We start from the raw sequence: 20,678 nt of genomic DNA on the forward strand, positions 1-20,678 counted from the left end.
GGGGTAAAAGTCAGCCGACGATCCAGTAATACCCCAAGATATCTGATAGTAGAAGCCCATGGCACAATTCGTCCCCCGAAGTGGACATATCGTTGTGAACATCCAAGAAAACCTATTGTACTGCCATATTTAGATATGAAGGAGTATATTTTGTTTTTTAAGTAAACTGATTGAACAATTTAGGAGTAAATTATGCAAATCTGAAAACTTGCATCAGTAAAGTGCAAACTACCGCACTTTAATATCCAAGTAATCTAATGTCAGTACATTGCTGTGAAGTGGCTCTTTAATTGGTTCTCAAGCCCACTCCTTTGTGTAGATGTATTCACGGTAAATTTCAAGAAATTTGAGACTAGCGCCATACTTTCCTCACAGCAAGTTGTAAGAGTCAGTAATAAATAAGTTCAATTAATTATTAATTTCAAAAACACAAATGATGCCAATAAATCGTAGAAGGAAATTAGAAATACAATAACTAAATAATTTGTTAGAGTGCAGTAAAATGAAACTTTCAGCACAATTATATTATCCATCAACAACCTCTCCACTCGAGAACACTAAGCGCTAGGAACTAGTAGGGGAAGTGCAATAAGTGCGTCATGAGTGTACTGTCAGCGCTATTCTCTCATGTATGTAGTGCATTTACTTTCCCAACTGATCAACTTAATTCTAATTATAATAATGATTCATGCGCAACTCACTCTCCCCAATGTCTGCGTATTTCCGAACTGACCAACCATTACCATATGCTAATTTCAAAACAATCATAAGCATTCCCACAACAATAAACAATTACTACAGTAATGAAAATAGACTTAAAAAAATGGCCCTATAGGGAGAGGAGATCATTCCATTCTACCGCTCATTGGCCGGTAACGTTCATAGTTTGTTACAATAGCTTTCTAGAAAGTGACCGTAATAATATTGTAATGCTTCGAGAATTAAACTAGACCTAGGTAAAAGGCAATTTTGCGATCTCCCCAATTTTTTTTTTGAGGAAAAGATCTGTTTTGAGCTCTCTACAACCGGTAAAAATTTGTTCATACCAAATCATTTGTATGATTAGAGAATTCTGTCAGGAGTCTGAGAGCGACTGGTTTATGTTGAATAGGATGGTGGGAACTGTTGTGTATAATAGTGTCAGTGGAAGTGAGCTCATTGAATATTCCGAATTCTATATTGTTGTCTCTTATAGTAAGTGTGGTATCCAGGGAGTTAGTTTGGTCTTTCTCATATTCATGTGTGAAATTTATGTTAGGGCGATATATGTTTAATTGAGTAAATGATTTACATACGTCTACATTTAGTTGGAGTATGAGTAGTAAGTGGTCTACATTAATGTTACACCGAATTCTTTCTACAATTGTGGAACACACTACATAAATATTTCAGACAATATTGCCGTCGGGGAGTGACCCATTGCAAATTTGTCATTAGACAAGGTTAAAGTTATAGTTAAATCTACAGTAATTTTGTTTGAAGGTAGTATCGGTTTTGGTTGGTAAATGTAGTGTAGTGTATTGAGTTTTAGTCTTATAGATTCTGTTTTATAATAATTAAAGATTCTCTGCCAGGGTAGAAGTGTAAAGGTTTGTAATGTCAAGGGATATGAGGCGTGATGAGAATGTTAGTTCTGTGTTTTTCAATAAGTGAATAACTTACATGTTTTATGCATGTACTTTTTTTCCTTGATACAGCCATCAATTAAAAAAAAAGTTGAGCGAATGGATTTGAAGAACACAAAAATTAAGTAATTAATGTGATTTGAAGTGCTTAACAAAAGATAGAGAAATAAGTTTCGATTGTTAAATTGCCAACACTGAAATGAAACATAAATATAATGGGAGCCAAATGACATCATCATTTTGATGTTCTTTAAATACGTGTTATTAAAAATTTACTGTTCCTCCTTATACTTAGGACTAAACTTTTTTCGTACTATTGCCAAACTCATTAAATTTCAAGTAATGAATGAATTTAAAATGCATCTTATCCGGAATAAATCTATTGAATCTATTAGAACAAACAATTAATAAATAATAAAAAATAGAATTAATCTTGAATGACTTTGCCAAAGCGAGCCATGGAATAGTGATTGCAGCAACTTTGCTGATCATTTTGAATACTTCAACAGTCAGAGTACATTTTACTTCATGAGAAACCTAAAGCTTCTTCTGAATTAGCATGTTATTCATCATTCTGTTGCTAACTGTTGTGCAAGAAATGCATGAAACCTTTTGTAAACATCACCATAAGGGCATTAATAAAATGGTGCTTTAAATGGAAGAGTTGTTTTCACTGGTAAAAGATTTTTAAAAAAATTCAAAAATAAATAGTAGTTAAACACACTCCTCTTCCTACAACAGATTGTGTTAGTTACCTAGGACTGTTAAAAACGTCTAACTTTGAATCCATAAACTAGACTAGAACTAAACAAGACGATTCGAACTTCTCTCTAGACTTCTTGACGAACGATCGAAACTTTCTCTATAGCGCGATACTCAAACCTGCCTGGACTTACGGAATGGAATTTTGGGACTCAGCCAAAGCATCCAATATCTATGAAATCCAATCATTTCAATCAAAAAAACACTCCGTCGAATCGCTAATGCTCCTCACTATGTACTCTACCTCTACCTTGCACCGAGATCTATATTTCTGAAACTGGAAGATCTTGTAACCCTTTAGTACCAAACCGTATACTCTTTAAGTTTCCTTAACTTACTTCAGTACCCGGAAATCTAAGTCGGCTGGAACGTGCGCCATTGGTTTACATGATTTAATGAAGCTAGTGCTAGTGCATAATGGTTAAATGCTCTTCTTTGGGAGTTTCGCCATTGGGAGGGAGATGAATTCTCCCTTCATGCTACTCAGTTATGTGTATCATGTTATATTTACTTCCCTTGTCGCAGAAATGTACTGCAGTTGTGAAAATAAATAAAGTTAAAAATGAATAATTTAAATTTAATTAAAATGATAAATATAAGTGTCTGCAATTAGTGCAATAACTTAAAAAAATTTTTTTTGAGGAAATCGCGAAAAAACACGATTCATTTGAGTGGTGCCGGTTGGCTGATTTCAGCAATAATCTTATTGTAGAATCCAATGGAAACACTTGAAATTCTATAAATTTCAAATTTAAACACAGCGATTTGTAAAATTTTTAATTTTAATTTGAAGACACCACTTTCTCGTGCTCAAAACTCTTGAAACGCATAAAACTTGTGAAAAACTCAAAACCGGAAATATGCACCATTTCTAAATCTACTTCCTGTTTAAAAAAGATAAATGGATTCCTCCAGAGAGTGGTAATGTAAATATTCATTGAGAAGAAACCATTTAATATTTTAGTTAAATCAAATATTCTATAAGTTAAAAAAATCAAATTAGTTTTGGAAAGGGCCTTTTAAAAAAATTGTTTAAATAAATAAGAAGTCTAGTAATTTCATTTTCACATGAAATAACGAAGAGGAAGACGAAGAAAGTAGAATTATGGAGGAGAGGGGAGAATGGCCGCCAGCTATTGTTGGCGATTGGATGGGAAAGAGCACATGTGAAAATCTACAGCACTCATTGTTCACCATCTATCTGTAGAAGTTGAAGAAACGATTTGGAAATGGTGAAAGGCCAGCAGAATAACACAGATAACTCTCGAGTAGCGATAATAGTTCTTTATTTAAACTGAAAATAGTATTTCTTAATTGTTGACAATGGTTAATAGACATTAGGATGGTTATGCAAACTTGTTATTAGCAGAGAGGAAGCGGCTGACCCTTCAATTTTTCTCTTGCTAGGAGCCTTTCTTACAGCTCTGTAACGAGAGAACACTGCCCGGAGGCCGGCATTGCACTGAAAAAAGCGCCGGGTGCTAATAACCTCCGATGTTGACGGGCCTTAAATCATTAATAATAACTATAAAAAATAAATGCGATAAGAAGCAAGATAACAACGAAAAAAATTGTGTCTCCCCAGAATGTTGAACGTGAGTTTTAATTAACAAGCTAATCTTTTATCAACTAAACAGCGGGATCATAGTACTGTTTTTTTAAAAAAAAGTTTTATTCTTTTACCATAACAATTTAACAAGGAGAGGACAGGGTGCGCAAAAACTTTGAGGACAAGTATTCAACTGCAACAGTCAGAACGCATTTCCGGTCATAGGAAGCCTACAGCTTCCTCGAATTAGCATGTTACGCATCACTCTGTTGCATGAACATGATTTGGTTTTGAATAATTCTACAGATTTAAGGAAAGATTATTTCTTACAACAGTAAGAAATTTAAAAGAAAAACTGAGTAATTATTATGATATTTGATATTTTTTTTCAAAACGATTCATTAATTTTCAGTATACTTCATATATTTTAGCTAAATACAGGTAGCGATCAGTTAAAAGGTTTACGTCTTTGATAGCTAAGAGATGCATTTCAAAGGCGAGAGATTTCCATTGATTAAAACTTACTCTAACATGAGTTAGAGTGAAGACCAGGCTTAGGGTACGTTCACAACGGAGCTGTGAGCATAGATGATAGCAGAGATGATAGGAGTGATGCAACAGTGCTTAAAGAAAAACATAATACATTCGAATGTGAGCGTGCAAACGAAACTGCGACTAGTGACTCATACGCGCTGCTATAAACGAGCATAGATGATAGAATTAAATATTTCATTTTTCTGCTAGCTGAACTCCAGTATCAGAGCTTCAAAAAGGACGTAGAAAAATTAATTAGTGCTGTCTTCACTCATGAATGTCTGTGGAATCAAGCACATCCTGATCATCACAACAGATTTGTTTTGGAGAAGGAATGGGAGGAAGTTTCCACATCTTTAAATATTAAAAGTAAGTGAAAATTTATGAAATTTTATTTAATTATTAATAACCTCTTAACATTACAATTAATTATAATTATTATTTCGCTTCGTATTTCTTAATCTAATCTATATACTGAATTCAATTGTTTCAGACAAATGATTTAAAAGTGTTTCTGATAATTTTCGCTGCATCTGCTTGACGACCAGTATGATGAGATTCAATATTTGCAGATGAATGAATTTCTGTAACATCTTTTAAATGGTGTCCAATAAAACCACTACTTACCTAAGGAGTAATCACTAGTTTTTCTTCTATGATTATAGGATTTCCATAATAATTTTTCCAACGTTTTCTTAATTTTGACCTTATTTAAAATATAGTCGAATGTGGGTGGACCCATCCTCACATATTGAAAAAAACGATCCGGATATTTTCTAAGTTCCTTATACTATAAATGGTGAAATTCACCCAAAGTACTTCGTTTTTTATTTATGGGATGTACATGATATTTTCTAAAGCGTTTTTTCTTTAAAATATACCATTTGGTTGCTACTGAACATAAAAACTATTCTTCACTACTCGGACATGTTGCTTGTATCACAGCTCCGTTGTACACACTAATCAGCGATTATATTTTACTCTATCAGTTATAATCTCTGCTATCATTTATACTCACAGTTCCGTTGTGAACGTACCCTTAGTATTGAAACGTGCCACTACGTAGTAGAAGAGATCATTCCGAATCGACCTCCTAACTGGTAGACCAGATAGACCTGCTTCTAATCTAAAGAATACTGTGCCACACACAACTTATTAGCAGACAGGAAAACAAACAAAATTCTGTACAGGATCTTTTCAAATAAATAAATCTAAAATGTAAAAGAAAACAAGAAACATGCATTTAAAATGTGCATAAATAAAATCCATTAGGTAGAGCCAAAAGAAACAGTTAGATAACCTAATTTAAGAAGAAATAAATAAGTAAAAGAACTCAAATCAACAAACCGTACTTTTTCAACAATTAAATAGCAGCATTATTATCTGAGTAAATTATCAGCAAAAAGAAAGAATACTCCCGCAAAAAGGAAGATAGGAGGTTCCATTAGAAGTTTATTGAAGCGTGATGTTGCCAAGCATGTATTTAAAAAAGCGGCAAATCTATAGCCCGCTTTTAAACTACACTTGTTTAAAGTTAGACTTCAGTGAGTTTGTTCAAGTTTACAAAGTACAATAGTCTGGAAAAAGTGGATGATATAGTTTAGACTCGAGGTTTTCTCACACTATCTGAACAATTTTAAGTCAAGTAAGTTTATTGGCAAAAGGCTAAGATGGAATAGTAGCTCCACCCACGAGATTGACTACAGCCAGAGCTTGGTACTCTGCTAAAGGTAGCGTGTCTAGTAAATCCGCACCTACAATCTAAATCAGAAGCACACTATTGATCTTTACGTAGTATGAGATAAGGTTTCGTTTTGTACACAATCCAAAAGCATACTGTACTACAGTAATATAAACATTTAAAAAAATAATATATACAATTACCAATGTTTTGTGAGAAAATACAATGTATGAATAAAATCACAATCCATAAATTCAATGAAACAGTTATAATACCATTAAAAGAGAAAAAAACCAACATGTATATAGGAACCAATGACCCTATGAAATTCAGACAGCCTTGGAAGGTAGGATGTTCGTAGAAATTTCCAATGAGTCACAATAAGTTCTGTAAGAGAAGGGAGAGAGAAATACAAGATGAAATGGAGAGGCCGTTGGGACAACATTCCAATGAAGGCCAGTTCAGTGTTAAAAATCTTACTTGGTCTTCTAGTTCGGCCAACTATCTCACAAAGTAGACACAAGCAAATTAGCTACAGATATTTCTATAAGCTTACAAAAAAAATTAAAAAAAAAAAGACGTTTAATTTTTGCATCTTCCAATGAAGTCAACAGTTCCCTGAGGTGATTTTAAAACCTAAATCACTGTTGCAGAAACTAAGATAATATCTTCGACACTAAAAACATCTAATTAGATATGAGAAAATATTAGATTATATTTGGAATTTTCGTATTAAGGCAGTGGAATATTGGGTGGCGAGATACTCAATTTCAATTCTACCTTCAGAATGCTTTATAAGTGAATATTTCAAATAAAAGTAATAGGCCTACAAGTGATTTCAAAAGTTCAAAGAATTCATTGTAAACATTTCTGTAAAAATCACGTTATTTTTTCTTTTTTTACAAAAAATCTGGTCAGTAAATTTGGACCAATAAATATTGTATTTTTCCTCAGAAATCGGGACGTTGACGAAAAAAAAATGATGTGAGTTAAGTGATAATTTTTCGGTTGATCAAGTTAGCATCATAAAAACTTCTCTCTAGATGGCGCCTACACACTAGATTAGAACTAACAGTGGGGTTTTTCCTTTTTGAGTAATGTCGGGCCCAAACAGGCTAAGAGATGTAAGCCACTTTATAAAAAACCACTTGTTAAGCGTCTTATTATGATAGCTGAATATAGTGAATCCATCTCGTGAATCTCGTCTATCTAGTTGGTTCGTCTTCCTCTTTCCTGCCTGCCATTTCCTGTTCTAGAATTTCTTCTGATAGCCTTCCACCAACAATGGTATTTTCCACACAGTATTAAATAAAATAAAATAAAAATCAACAGATAGAAGCCCAAGTATAATTCTTGCATTGTTACCTTCATGAACAGTATTAAGATGTCATGAACCAACAATATTTAATTTGACTTTCTCATTTTACACAAGTTTTTTATCCTCATCACCACCCCCTCCCCCCAAAAATGCCACCATTTTTAAGTATACAACTACAATCATGCTGCTATTAGAGAAAGTAAAAAACAGAATAAAAAAAATAATCTGAAAGCAGTTTTGCATGAACATAATTATTAAATATGGTTGAACAGAATAGGAAGTTAAAGATCAGGTAACGCTCTAGTACCTTCTTACAGACATTATGTAGGTAAGTGTAACACGTAGTAATCATCCACCGGCTTTTCCATCATCAATCATTGCATACAAAGGAAGAAGAAAACCACAATAAAGCGAGGATGATTCTTTTCTTTCAGGTACCATAGATTTGTTCTTAATTTTATTTATTTATTTTTAAGGCGCATCAGTCAACATCTGAGGTTATTGGCGATCGGAGCTTTTTTTCAGTGCACTGCCAGCCTTCGGATAGTGCCCATCACCGGACAGTTATCAGTAAGAACCTGCTAGGAAAAGAGAATCTAAGGGCCAGCAGCTGGTTTCGAACCTGGGACCTCTGCTTGGTAATCCAATATGCTAATCCCTTCTCTCTCATTACTAGTAGTTCATATAAAAAGTTGCGAATTTTTATCACAATCAAAAGTATGCTGCGTGTAGATAATGCAAATTTTTTTCCCATTTGATTAACAAACAAAAAAAAAACTATATTACTACTAATTGATGTTATTCTTAGAATAAGAATAACATCAATAAATCGTTGGCACGTGTTAAAACTTGGCATCGAGGAATATTGAACAAGAGAATAGCGAGATCAACGCAAATTAGAAAAGAAAACATAATTAAAATTAAATGATCGTTTTGGTCGGCAACATTTTAAGGCCAAATATAATGTATTCAGTTATTAACATAAAAGCAGAAGGATAGGGGAGAGAGATCCCTCCTAGCCAGTACAGTACACACAACAAAATACCAAGATATTAAAATTAGTTACGAAATAGTAATTATTAAATAATTTCCTAATTATGTAACAAACATAGATTCATGCTTGCCTGCTATCTTATTTTCTCTATTAAATAAGAAGGTAAAATATTTTCATCTTTCTAATTATAATTAAAGAATTCTTGATTAATTACAGTGACTAATTTAATTCATAAATAATCAAATTGTTTGGGAAATAACCACTAACAAATTGAAGGGAAAAATAACCTTAATAAATAGCTGAAAGTAGTTGCAGTACAGACTGCAATGCACTAAACAAGTAATTTTATAGTAAAAATTTATTTCATTTCTTCTTAAAATGCAGACCGATCGTTCGCCAATAGTTTGGAAGGCAAATACGAACGTGAAAAGAAGATTTCTGTAATTAGAAGCTCAAGGATAGAGAGAATAACTCATCTGAAACTCTTTTAAACGGGGTCATCATAATGAAAATATTTAAAATAACCAAGTTAGGGAACCCATTTCTGCTCAGTGGTTAGCGTATCCCAAAGTGGAGATCTTGGGTTCGAATCCAGCTAGTGGTCTTTAGATTTTCTCTTTCTAGGAGCTTCTTACAGCTCACTGTCCGGAGGCCAGCAAGGTACTAAAAAAAAGCTCGGGGCACCAATAACCTCAAATGCGCCTTAAATTAAAAAAAAAAAAAAAAATAAGTTCAATGAAACTAAGTATTTTCGGGGGAATTTCAAAAATGTATATAATCTATTGGGAGTAAAATTATATTTTAGCCTAATTGATAATTCCATCAAAGCTTCCAATGTTGAACATTTAGTTGAACCCTCTAGGCTGAATAATATAAAGTGATTTCATCCGTCATTGCATGCCTATTTTTAGTGATTCTGAACAGTTTCAGTTTTTTATACATCTTCAGATAATGAATAATAGGGTTTGGATAAAGAAATTTGTCTTCCAATTAAAAAGAGCTTTCCAAAGTATTTAAATAAAGATTTCTCTACAATTAATTCTACATAAAACAAATTAATAAAATGGTTTTTTGAAAGAGATTTGAATATAAGTTTATTACATCTGACAACAGTTCGGGAAGGAAAGAGTAAACACAATTTGGAGAGGATGTTGTGGAGAGTGAATCATAAATGGCAATGTCATCTTCCACAGAGATCCCTCTAAACAATAACTACAGATTCTGTAACTCATTGTAACAGCTAACAGAATGGCTGCACTAGAGAGAACTTGGGAAAAAAAAAGGAAATATTAAAATATTCTTATTTGAATTCTTTCGCATGCTATAACTTCACTTCCCCAAAGGGGAACAACCTACACTGTGCACTAACTGTGCATACACATTAAAAATAACTTTGCACTATGTTCCCAGCATCTATTAATTAACCGATTCCAGTAGTGATAATTTAATAGTAATTATTCTAATGAAGTAAAAGTAAAATTAAATTCCCAACTGTTTAAAGAAAGTATTCTATACAACTAATCACAATCATAGAAGCGGAAATACTTCACAAGAGCAAATAGACTATGCCAAGCAAAGCAAACTTTAGCTAGCATCTGTTCCTCAGTTTTATATTAATAAATAATTAAATGAATTTATACTAAATAACAGAAGTGACTTTTCCGAACAAACATTAATTTACAACTTTTGCTAACGGCAAGAAAAGTCTGGGAGGCTAACTAGTATATCCGTGAGAAAATAACCCGGAAGAAGGTTATTAAATCCTGTCTACTTATGGGCAGAAGAAGACACATCAACCTTATGTATAACCATGTAAAAGTATTATAATTGTTAAGAGCATAAACCCTGAAGATGACCTAGGTAGAAAGCACGGCAAAAATAAAAAGTAATGACTGAAAATAGCATTATTCTCTCTTTCTTCTGTTTCTAAGTATACTTCATTACTTTGAACTAATTAATAAAATAATATACTCGGCCAAGACAGGAAATCGAAACCAACAACAAAAGAGCGTAGAAGGACTCAACTAACCATCCTCACTGTAACTATACACTTATGTATCAAATCTATGAATCAATCAACGAATGAATCTCGCTTCTTTTAGATTCTGATAAGTTACGTTTCTGTTGCTCATAATTCATCCATTTTTCTCTTTTTTGTATTTCTAAACATATAAATTTTTGTTTTGGAGTAACTAAACATATGAAAGAACATTGTGGCAGTGGTTAATAACTGGTCAGAGGAAGTTAATTTACTTTTGATGGGGTAGGGCCACTAAAAAAATATATCAATATTATAATACACATATACAACTATATAAAAAAAGATATTCTAGGAAATGGCGTAACTTTTAATAATGACGAAGTTTAATAAAAGAATCATGGTTGCCACTATCTTGTAAAACATTTATTATATATGTTTATATTAAATATTTTATAAACAGATTTCACTTAAAATAATAACCTTCAATTCCATTAATTTAAACTTAAATGATGCGATTCAATAGTTAATACAGTGAATCATTAATCGATTTAATTTGACAGTAAGTGAAGAGAGGAGTGGAATTTGTTGAGATAAAGTTACATAACATTCAAGTATTGGCTTTGTTCTATTGGAACATCTGCTTCCATACAGTAGAATAAGGAAATAACCAACTGTTACAGTACATTACTATTGATGTTAATTATATATGTAATTAATAGTAGGAGATGTAAAGTGATAAGTTTGTTACTTTAATGGCTCTTCTTGGTAATAAAACTACTGTAGAATATAAGCATCTTTTGGTTATTTTATTAAATTCAACTCGTTCACAAACAGAGTGTAGTATCGAGAGTTTTAATTTTCTTGTTAAAACTTAAAATAATAAAACCGTTAGAATAGAATAGATTAAATTAGGCGACCCCCTTAGATCTATTGTGGCTCCCCAGCTTTAGAGCTCGCCCTCCAGACCCGTCCGCTTAATGAGACTCTTAATTCTGGAGAGCGACTCTTGGGTAAAGCTCACCATGCCTTGGCTTTTCCTCCCCCGAGAAATAACATCCTTAGCCAGACAAGCCCCTCAAACTGACACAACACGTATTGTGCCGTTTCCTCCTTTTCCTCCAGACAGAACCTACAGAGGCTATCATCTGCCAGGCTCATGCGATGCATGTGTTTTCTGAGTCTGCAGTGGCCTAGTTAATAAGCCTACAATTATCCTTATAGCCCCACGGCCTTGACGGATTAATTCTGCAGTCAGTCAATAAAACCGTTGATTTGAATTTAAAAAAAAAACAATGATTCCAATTTAGATTAATAAAATGTTTCAATTTACAAGTAAATAAGTGAGAGCTCAAACTGAAGGCAGCGCTTAGGCAGATAACTTCAAATAGGGGTCTCGGAAGTAGAAATAAAATTATTTTAACTGAAACAATCAAAAAAGTCCTGCAAATGTGATGGGAATTAATGTGAAGGTGAACATTTAATGGGAGGTTCTCATTAAATCTATTGTTTCTCAATCTCACCATAACCAGTGGTTAATAGCCCCCGGGTTTATTAAAACGAAATCAAAATCCATATTACCGAGTGTGTGCACAGCTTTGTCAAAATAATACAACTTACATAGTCATATCAGTTAATTCATTACACAACTAACATTACCTATATCCAAACGAAAAACCAATTATCTTGACATATAAATTAAAAGTACTGTTATTATATTTTTGATGATGATGATGATATTTAAAAAAAAAAAAAAAAAAAGAACTAATTTAATTTCAAGGAAAAGAGATTAAGTGGCCCTAAAAAGCAAAAGCATATTAAGATGCCAAGAAATGTGGCCATGAATTTGAAACTGGTAAGAAAAATATGGCGCCTTTGAATAATGCCTCTTGGGCTTATTATTCATTATTAGAGTTGACTTGTGTGTATAACAGTTTCAACTGTTCTGCTTGGATATTTACCAACTCTAGTCGGAAATGATTCAACCTAGAGCCCATTCAACTTGACTATCTAGAACCACCAATAATCTACAGAGAAACGTATTAATTGCAGTAAATAAAAAAAAAAGATAAAAATAAAAAGTAGTTATTTTTTAAGTTATAAGTTTTTATGCTTCTGGTGTCTTTATATTTTATTTGCTATCAGCTGTGAGTGGTATAGTTAAGATTTGATAAAGCAATAAAAAAAATGTTATAGTTCATTTTTTTTTTATTATTATCTTTCGTTTGTTCAACATTTATCGTGGGATGATTTTTTTTTAGAGAGAGATTTTAGGTATCATCTGCATAAAGTACGTTATATTCAGCCGAAACAACCACAAAAATTTTTTTAAGTCGAAGAGATGTGTTGAATGAGCGATTTTTTCAAACATTGGTTTTAAATCAAAGTGGTTAACTACAGCTTGAAGAAAAAACAAACAGTTTCAATTGGTCTCAAGAGCTGGGATGTGGCTACTGACCAGTGTTACAGTGCAACAAGTAAAATAACCTAACAACTATCACAACCTCCTGAACTGGGTATGTCCCAATTGGCAACTTCACTAAATCGGTTAAGGAATCAGTACAGGAAACAAAAGCAAATTTAATACAATAAAATGAATAAAAAGTACATTTATTTTAGCGTGTAAATTAATTAATATATATAATGGATTGTCACATTGACCACTGTGGGAAGAAATATACTGAAACAATGAGAATGTTTCCACAGAATTGTGAGAAAAGTTCTGACTTCTCACGAAAAACTGCCAAGATATATCTACTAGACAAGTTGTTCAAGTGTAAATGAATTCATACTCTATCCGATTTAATAAGATAAAGTCTAGATTTTTAATCTAGAAAAGATTTCTTAGTCCTTTAAGCTGATAAAACATTTATGTTAAAAAAAAAAAAATTATTTAAGAGAAAAATGAAAGAAAATGAATTTAAGAAAAGAAAACGTTTTCGTATTATTATTTAATGTTTAGGAAAATCAAACGATATTTGCACTTGTTTGGCAGAAAAATAACTGTGTGTGCAGTTACAGGTCACAATAACTGGCTCACAAAACGAGAATCATCGTCTAACATAATAATGCTAACTTATTAATGAAATTTCAATAAAAAAAATAATAATTAAAAAAAATGGCACAATAATCAGAAAGGCCCCATCATCTATATTATAAACATGCACACACACACGATTTAAATTGATGAGAACCAAAAAATCACGAGAAGTTTTGTGTGGGCAGAACTTGCGCATAAGGTGACTGCCCCTTTATAGTTGGAATACTCATTTAAAAATATTTATTTAAAATAAGAAATGTTCTGCGATTCAAAAGTTCATTCAAGTAGATTTCATGGACCCAAGTGTAAAGTATTAAATGTGGGGGAAAACATTTTTATTTCATTTACTTGCTCCCTAGAGGTAACCTCCTCAGGTTACCCCTGATAACCTCGTATAATGCGTTTGATGGCAAACTGTCCAGTCTAAATTCACAATCTAAAGTGTGGAACTTGCAGATTGTGCTTATGCTGCAATTACGAACCTCTCGGTAAAAGTGTTTTTTGACCGTTTGACCTTGATGTAGAAACTCTTTGTGGTTCTTGAAAAACTTCGAAACAGGGTCATTCGTGTGAGACCAAACATCAAGAACAAGTGGGTGTTGCATCACGATAATGCTCCTTGTCACACAGTAATTTCAATAAACGAGTTTTTGGCTAGTAAAAACATTCCTGTGGCTCCTCAAACTCCTTATTCGCCTGACTTGGGTCCTTCTCTTCCCGAAGTTGAAAAATTCAACTCATTTTAGGACAGTCGAAAACATTCAAACGGCTGTAACCGACCAGCTGAAGGCTATTCCAGTATCGGAGTTTGAGCACTGCTATGAGGAGTGGAAGAAACGTCTCCAGCGTTGTGTGGCTTCAGAAGGAAGTTATTTTGAAGGTGACAATATAGAATTGTAATTCTTTTTGAATAAAAAATATTTAAAAAATCAGTCTCATTACTTAATTTACAGACTTCGTATTTAACAGTCGCGAATTTTATTCCCATTTATTGCTAACACGTTTCATTCACTTGCCTGTACACCTTTTAACAAATTATCTGCTTTAAGTCTTTATGAGGAATCCAGCTACTTACTGGCCTTCAAATTTTTTCTTCCTAGAAGCTTCTTACAGCTCACTGTCTAGTGATTCAACAAATGTCTGTAACGAGAAAACACTGTCCACAGACAGGCAGAGCACTGAAAAAAGCTTCAATGACCCAATGATCCACAGATGTTGGCGCGCCTTAAATTAGAAAAAAAAATCTTTGGAGCTTTTGCATTTTTTATTCCGTCTTCTTAGAAAAATTAAATCTGAAATTCCTTCTAATTTCCGAACCAACGGGAGTGGTCTTTAGACCCCATCTTTTTTCAGAGAACTACCAGCTTCTGAATAGTGTTATCTCGTCAACTAGGTCTCCTAAGCAGTCATAAATCTAATAGCAGACATCTCGACTTGAACCCAGGCCCTCCGTATGGCAGAATAAAGCAAAATTCCTAGTTTTAATCTAGAAGTAATGGAGCCTAGTTATTTGCTTACTTTACAAAAAAAAATCTGGAACTGGTGATATAAAAACAATAGTTCCGTTCATGTTATATATTAAATGAATATAATTAAACTTACATAATCTTTATTTCAAATATTAAATAAACAGTAAATATGTGGGTAATAATGTAACAAGTAAATACGTACATCTTTATAAGATCTAAATTGAATCACGTTCAAAAATAGAACGTAACATTTAATTTCCGTTCTCTCATATAAAACGCAGTATACTCATTTATTCATGTTTGAATTGTTGTCCCAATTCCCTAGCACTTCCAGCGCCCAATCCACGTCTCACTTGCAAATAAACATTTAGATGTGTGTGTATTACAATAAGATTTCCCAGTATTCCGTACAAAATACTGAAAAAACTATTGGTAAAAGGGTTTCAGTAATTTTCTTCAATAATCGAAAGTATTAAATATTTTATTAATATATATATATTTATTTTATAATATAATATCTATAGAGTATGGCTCACTGGCCTCTTGTGGAAGCTTAAAAATATTTTGCCTGCCACGTTTTATTTAATCATAAAATCTTACTTGTCCGACAGATACTTCCGAGTGCAAATAGGATCTTCTTTCTCCCCACTTAAACCTATCGACGCTGGAGTTCCACAGGGCAGCATTCTGGGTCCTATTCTCTACTCCATTTACACTTCAGACATACCAACAGATCGTAACACTACACTTCTCACATACGCAGACTACACCGCCTTACTGTCTACTAATCATGATCTTGTAATAGCTCACAGAAATCTGCAATCTCATCTCTCCTCATTAGAACAGTGGTTCAAGAGATGGGCTATAAAGCTTAAAACTAAGTCACAAAACATCACCTTCACTCTTCGGCGCATTACTCTTCCTCCAGTCATCTATAACCTAACACCTCTACCAGTAGTGAACGTTGCCCGCTACCCTTGGGCTTTACTTAGACCGAAGACTTTCTTGGAACCCCCACACTAGACTTAAAAGAACAGAACTGAACAGACGATATCAGAACAGAACTGAACAGACGATATCGACTACTTAAAAGACTCTTAGACGACAGATCAAAACTCTCTCTGGACAACAAAAGACTAATTTATACTTCTATTTTGAAACCCATCTGGGCGTATGGAATAGAGCTGTGGGGTTCAACCAACGCTCCAATCTCCAAAGGATTCAATCTCCACAATCTAAAATACTTCGAACTATTGTACACGCTCCATTTTATGTTTCCAACCTGACTATACACACTGACCTTAACATTCCTTTTGTCACCCAAGTTGCTAAAACACGATACAGAGAACTCCACTTCAGCCTGCAATCTCATATAAATCCTCTAGCTAAAAATCTTTCTTCTGAAACTCTTCCTGACAACCCGACAAGACGCCTTAAGAGACATTGGCCTTGTGATCTCCTCTCAAGTGAAGAGAGTGATTAACAGCCTAATGTTTTGGAGTGTTACCACTGGGTAACTTCTCCACTCGTTACCTAATCATTTATTACTCTATTGTATCATTGTTACTTATAGCGCTAAGGCGCTGATTGTAGCACAATTGTAACGCAAAAAAAAAATTATAAATAAACGGCAGAACCAAATCACAGTTTATCAATATCTTTTAAGAGGAAATCTAATGTTAGTACTCCTGGCAAATTGATTCAATAAACTTTACACTGTTAGTTAAGCATACGTTACTTTGCAATTTTATATGAAAATCGTTGCAACCATTTCCTAGAAACAAAAGGTGCTTGCTTCTGAAGCGACAATGAATTAGCCAACACCCCGGCAATAAAGGCAAAAACCTTAAACTTTATTCGGTTAAGCTCTCTTTTTGAGAATAAGAAACTAAAATCTCCCAGAAGATTACAGAAAGCTTTAAAAACCATTTTCAGTACATGTTGGGACAAATGCGGCTGGACAAAGTCCAAGGCAGGATGCACAAGCAAGATGTTTCAGCAACAAGCTTGGTGGAAACAAGAAGTAAATGAAAAAACAAACAGGTCCAGAGAGATAGTTATAACACATTCTGTGAGATTACAACCTTCAAGCAGGCTTACCGTATTCTAAAATTTCATTAGTAAATAAACTTAAGAGGAATGACGTTGCCGAAGAGGTTATTCGTGCTGCTGACATGGACAAAATAAAATTACCTTCCGTTGCAGAGAACTAAGTTAGTATTAGCTAAAACATGTTTTCGTTTCTCAACGTAGAAAATATAACTGATTGCATAAATTCTTCTTTGAAGCATCAAGGAAAATCAAACACCTTCCTTTCAGATTATATATATTACGCTTACAAATACATGAACTAAGTAGACATTACATCTTCTGAAATTATTAACATCAAGTATCAAGCAGAAAGATGTAAAAATCATTTTTATGGCACATATTTTGTAATTATTATGTACTTAATTGCTGGAAAGTTTTGGCAAAGATGTAGGCGTTTGTTAATGTGGCTTTGATGTGAGTTGGTACTTTTGTAACTTCATGTCATTCACTGGACTTCGCCGGTTCATTTGGAAATTTTTTATATGAAGGTGATCTTTTTAAATCCAAAATTAACGAAACTTTGTTCGAAATAAATAAAAAATCAGAAACTGAAAAATTCAACTCGGGAGTTTTATTTCTTTTTGGACTAGTTTATAGTTCTTTAAGCAACTAAAACCTTTAATTTTGTTCAATAAATCAGTATAATTTTAACATGACTTGTAGAAACTACATTATTTTGTGTAAAATTTTCATGAAATTAAAAACAAATAAAATTTAGTTTCAATGTATTAAAAAAAAAAAACTTACCATGTCCGTTGTTATGCATCTGGGCTAGTTGTCCTTGACCTTGGGTCAATATGATCTGTGATTCAAGTTCTTGCAATTCAGCTTGTAATTCAGACAATTTAGAATTACTTTTCTTCACAATGTGAGCAACATCCGATAAAGATTTTCGATCTTTCGCTACTTCTCGTAATTTTTCTGCACCTTCTTTTATCTTCAATTCTTTACGTATCTCCCTTCTGATCAACTCCTTAAGCTCTTCCAGTTTGTAAGGTAATGCTGCTTCTGGTACTGAATCTGTCTGGAGCCCATACTTATGACTGAGCTCGTACAACACTGGGTGCCGAATGTAATCACCCTATAAACAAAAAACATGCTTACAAAATCAGTTTTGAAAAAAAAAATGTATTGGGTAGTGAAACCAATTGTTAAGTAATGAGGCAGTAAAAAGTTAAGTTGTATGGTCCCTTCGCATTCAAATTTGCTGTAGCTCCAGACACTGATGTCTTTATTTATGATGCATAAATCCTTATGAACGAGTTTATGGAATGTTGGCAATTCAAATTATTAAATCAAGTACCAAATAAATCTGAGATATGATACGGTGAGAGTAAACATGTTTGGCCACAAATTACATTTAGCTAGATATAAGTTTGCTGAATCTAATAAAAGAAGGGGGTTACACAGTCAAACAAATGTGGATAGGAGCACACAGCATTACAGGGAAAGAAAGGGCTGATTAGTGATCCAAGAGGGACGTAGAGGCAGGTGAATCTCTGCAGATGAAAGATTCGTTTGGACTTAAATTGTGAAATTGTCTAGACTCCAAGAATGGCAAAATGAATATACTTCCGACAGTAAAGGCCAGTTATATAAAACAATGAATCCAAAAGCCGGGTAAAAAATTTGATACGGATAGCTAGGCATTTAAAAAGATAAGTTCGTTGTTATACCGCTTACAACCGAATCATTGCTTGTGTAAAGAATATGTACATAAAATTAACCTAAAAAAATACTTCGAATATTCCAAAGTGTCTGCCATCAGAAAACTGATGAATGCATTTTCATGGTTTGCCCTAGAAATGAAGCGGAGAGAAAAGCGATGCTTAATAAGTTATTCCAACAACTAACTAATCCTTAATTTAAGAATTTTAATAGATCTATATAGTTTGTGAAACAGAACAAAGTGAAAAATAGAAGATATAACCTACCATGGTTCACTTGGCTAAGGCACAGTATATTTGGACTCGCAATAGTACCCTTTCGGTGATTTGAAGATTATTCAGTGAGAGTTCCAGATAGAATTTGCAAAAGATACAGAAATCATATTTCAGAAAGTTCAAATAACAGCTTCGCGGGATAAACATTTCAAGATTCGTGAATTTAGAAAACTGAATCTAGCAGTAAATTTCTAATTTATTACTAACGCTTCGCAGAGACGTAAGGTACGTCTTCTTACGGAGATTTCCTCAGTTTGGAATTCCTAGGCACAATTTCAAAGTAAATTATTTAAGATTTAGGCTAATTATATTTTTTTTACTACTTTAGAGTAACTAATTCCAAAAGAGACTTGCAAAGATGTGCACACAATTGTTTCTCTACAATATTACAGAAATTTCTTGTTTGCAAGGAGAAGATAATGATGAGAATGATTTACAGTGTGAAAATACACCTATCTCTAAAAAGTAATAATTTTTAAGATACCCAACTATCAAAACACCTACCAAAAATAATAGGGATTTCATCTTAACATGTTTATCCACTTTATGAAGCACCATTCTGCTTTCAAAGAACACCTAACCACTGGCGTGGCACCAATCGACTGAGAAGTTGTCAGATTAAGAAGAAGGTGCAACTTTTCTCTTCTACCTCCCACTACACCTTTCTTATCATCAAATCTCACCAACTAAATACAATTGACTAATTTCCTCGCTACTTTCATTGTTATTTCTGTGCATTCTTTATTATTTCTCACAGCGTTCGTTAATATTACTAAAATATGCTAACTATGAGACAATCCGTTAACTTAAATTCCTCACCTTCCCTTGCAAATACACCCTGATTTCTGGAAATAGTATTTGTTTAAGAGAAAAATGGTTGCCGGTTCTGACTGAATTCAACGAAATTTTGGGAAGAGGTAGATCCGTTTCATTTCACTTCTTTTCTTCAAACAAGCTAAAATTCCTACTCACTACAATACAAGCATTATCTTTCTTTTACTTATTGTATCCAAAATTAATTCAAAATCTATTTTGGGTTATTTTCGCTTTTGGAATGAAGTATTTCAAAAATAAACTTAAGAAGGAGCAAGAAATTAAGTTGTGTGAGTGTATACTCATATAAAGATCATGTAAAAGTGAGATGTATGGAGAAAAAGCATGCACTTACAAACATATTACACCAGAATAATGAATATCATGAAGGTAATTTCCTGTTCTTTAGTTTAATTAAATAGCACTTATTAGAAGCAAATAGTAAATGAAAATGCAAACAAACGTAACACTAACCTGGTAGTAGCTGGAGTCCGCCATCTTAAAAAAAAAATTAAGAAACCAAGAAATTATTAAACATCAATAAAAACAAAGTTAGTACAATTACAAACGGTTGTGAAATCAAAATATTTGCGTTTTTAATAAAAATTATGAAGTAATCTATAACTTTCTACATGAAAATAAAAAGGTTAAACTGACACATCACAATCACACACCCTACACTTAACAACTACACCGACTGATTGAACAAACAACCAATCAGCTTCTGAAATACAGCATTCCGTAAGTGACTTCATTCTGGGTTCCTATTGGTTAATTTTTCGTCATTGAACATGGTTGTACAAAGTGTCATTAATTTCAAAAATCATTTTAAAAAACTTAAGAATTTAAAATGAAATAAAATTTCTACATTTAATGCATCA

General features: G+C 33.1%; 1 protein-coding gene across 8 annotated transcripts in view; it reads right to left on the bottom strand.

The window, feature by feature from the left end:
- The window catches only part of Pkn (serine/threonine-protein kinase N), an 82,655-nt gene extending 62,139 nt beyond the window's left edge, over positions 1 to 20,516 (bottom strand). For 5 of the 8 annotated variants that reach the window (XM_074118288.1, XM_074118284.1, XM_074118287.1 and 2 more), the window contains exons 1-2: positions 19,489 to 19,627; positions 17,789 to 18,122 (exon numbers count right to left, since the gene is read on the bottom strand). In XM_074118288.1, coding sequence (XP_073974389.1) covers positions 17,789 to 18,122; positions 19,489 to 19,542 — 388 coding nt within the window. In that variant the 5' untranslated portion in view covers positions 19,543 to 19,627. Of the gene's footprint in view, positions 1 to 17,788; positions 18,123 to 19,488; positions 19,628 to 20,271 lie in introns of those variants that run through there. The other 3 variants (XM_074118286.1, XM_074118283.1, XM_074118285.1) reach the window with 2 other exon arrangements.
- Positions 20,517 to 20,678: the final 162 nt, after the last annotated feature.

This window comes from Rhodnius prolixus, unplaced genomic scaffold (genome assembly GCF_049639745.1).
Source record: "Rhodnius prolixus isolate KJV_2025 unplaced genomic scaffold, Rpr scaffold_2, whole genome shotgun sequence".
In the NCBI taxonomy this organism is placed as follows: domain Eukaryota; kingdom Metazoa; phylum Arthropoda; class Insecta; order Hemiptera; family Reduviidae; genus Rhodnius; species Rhodnius prolixus.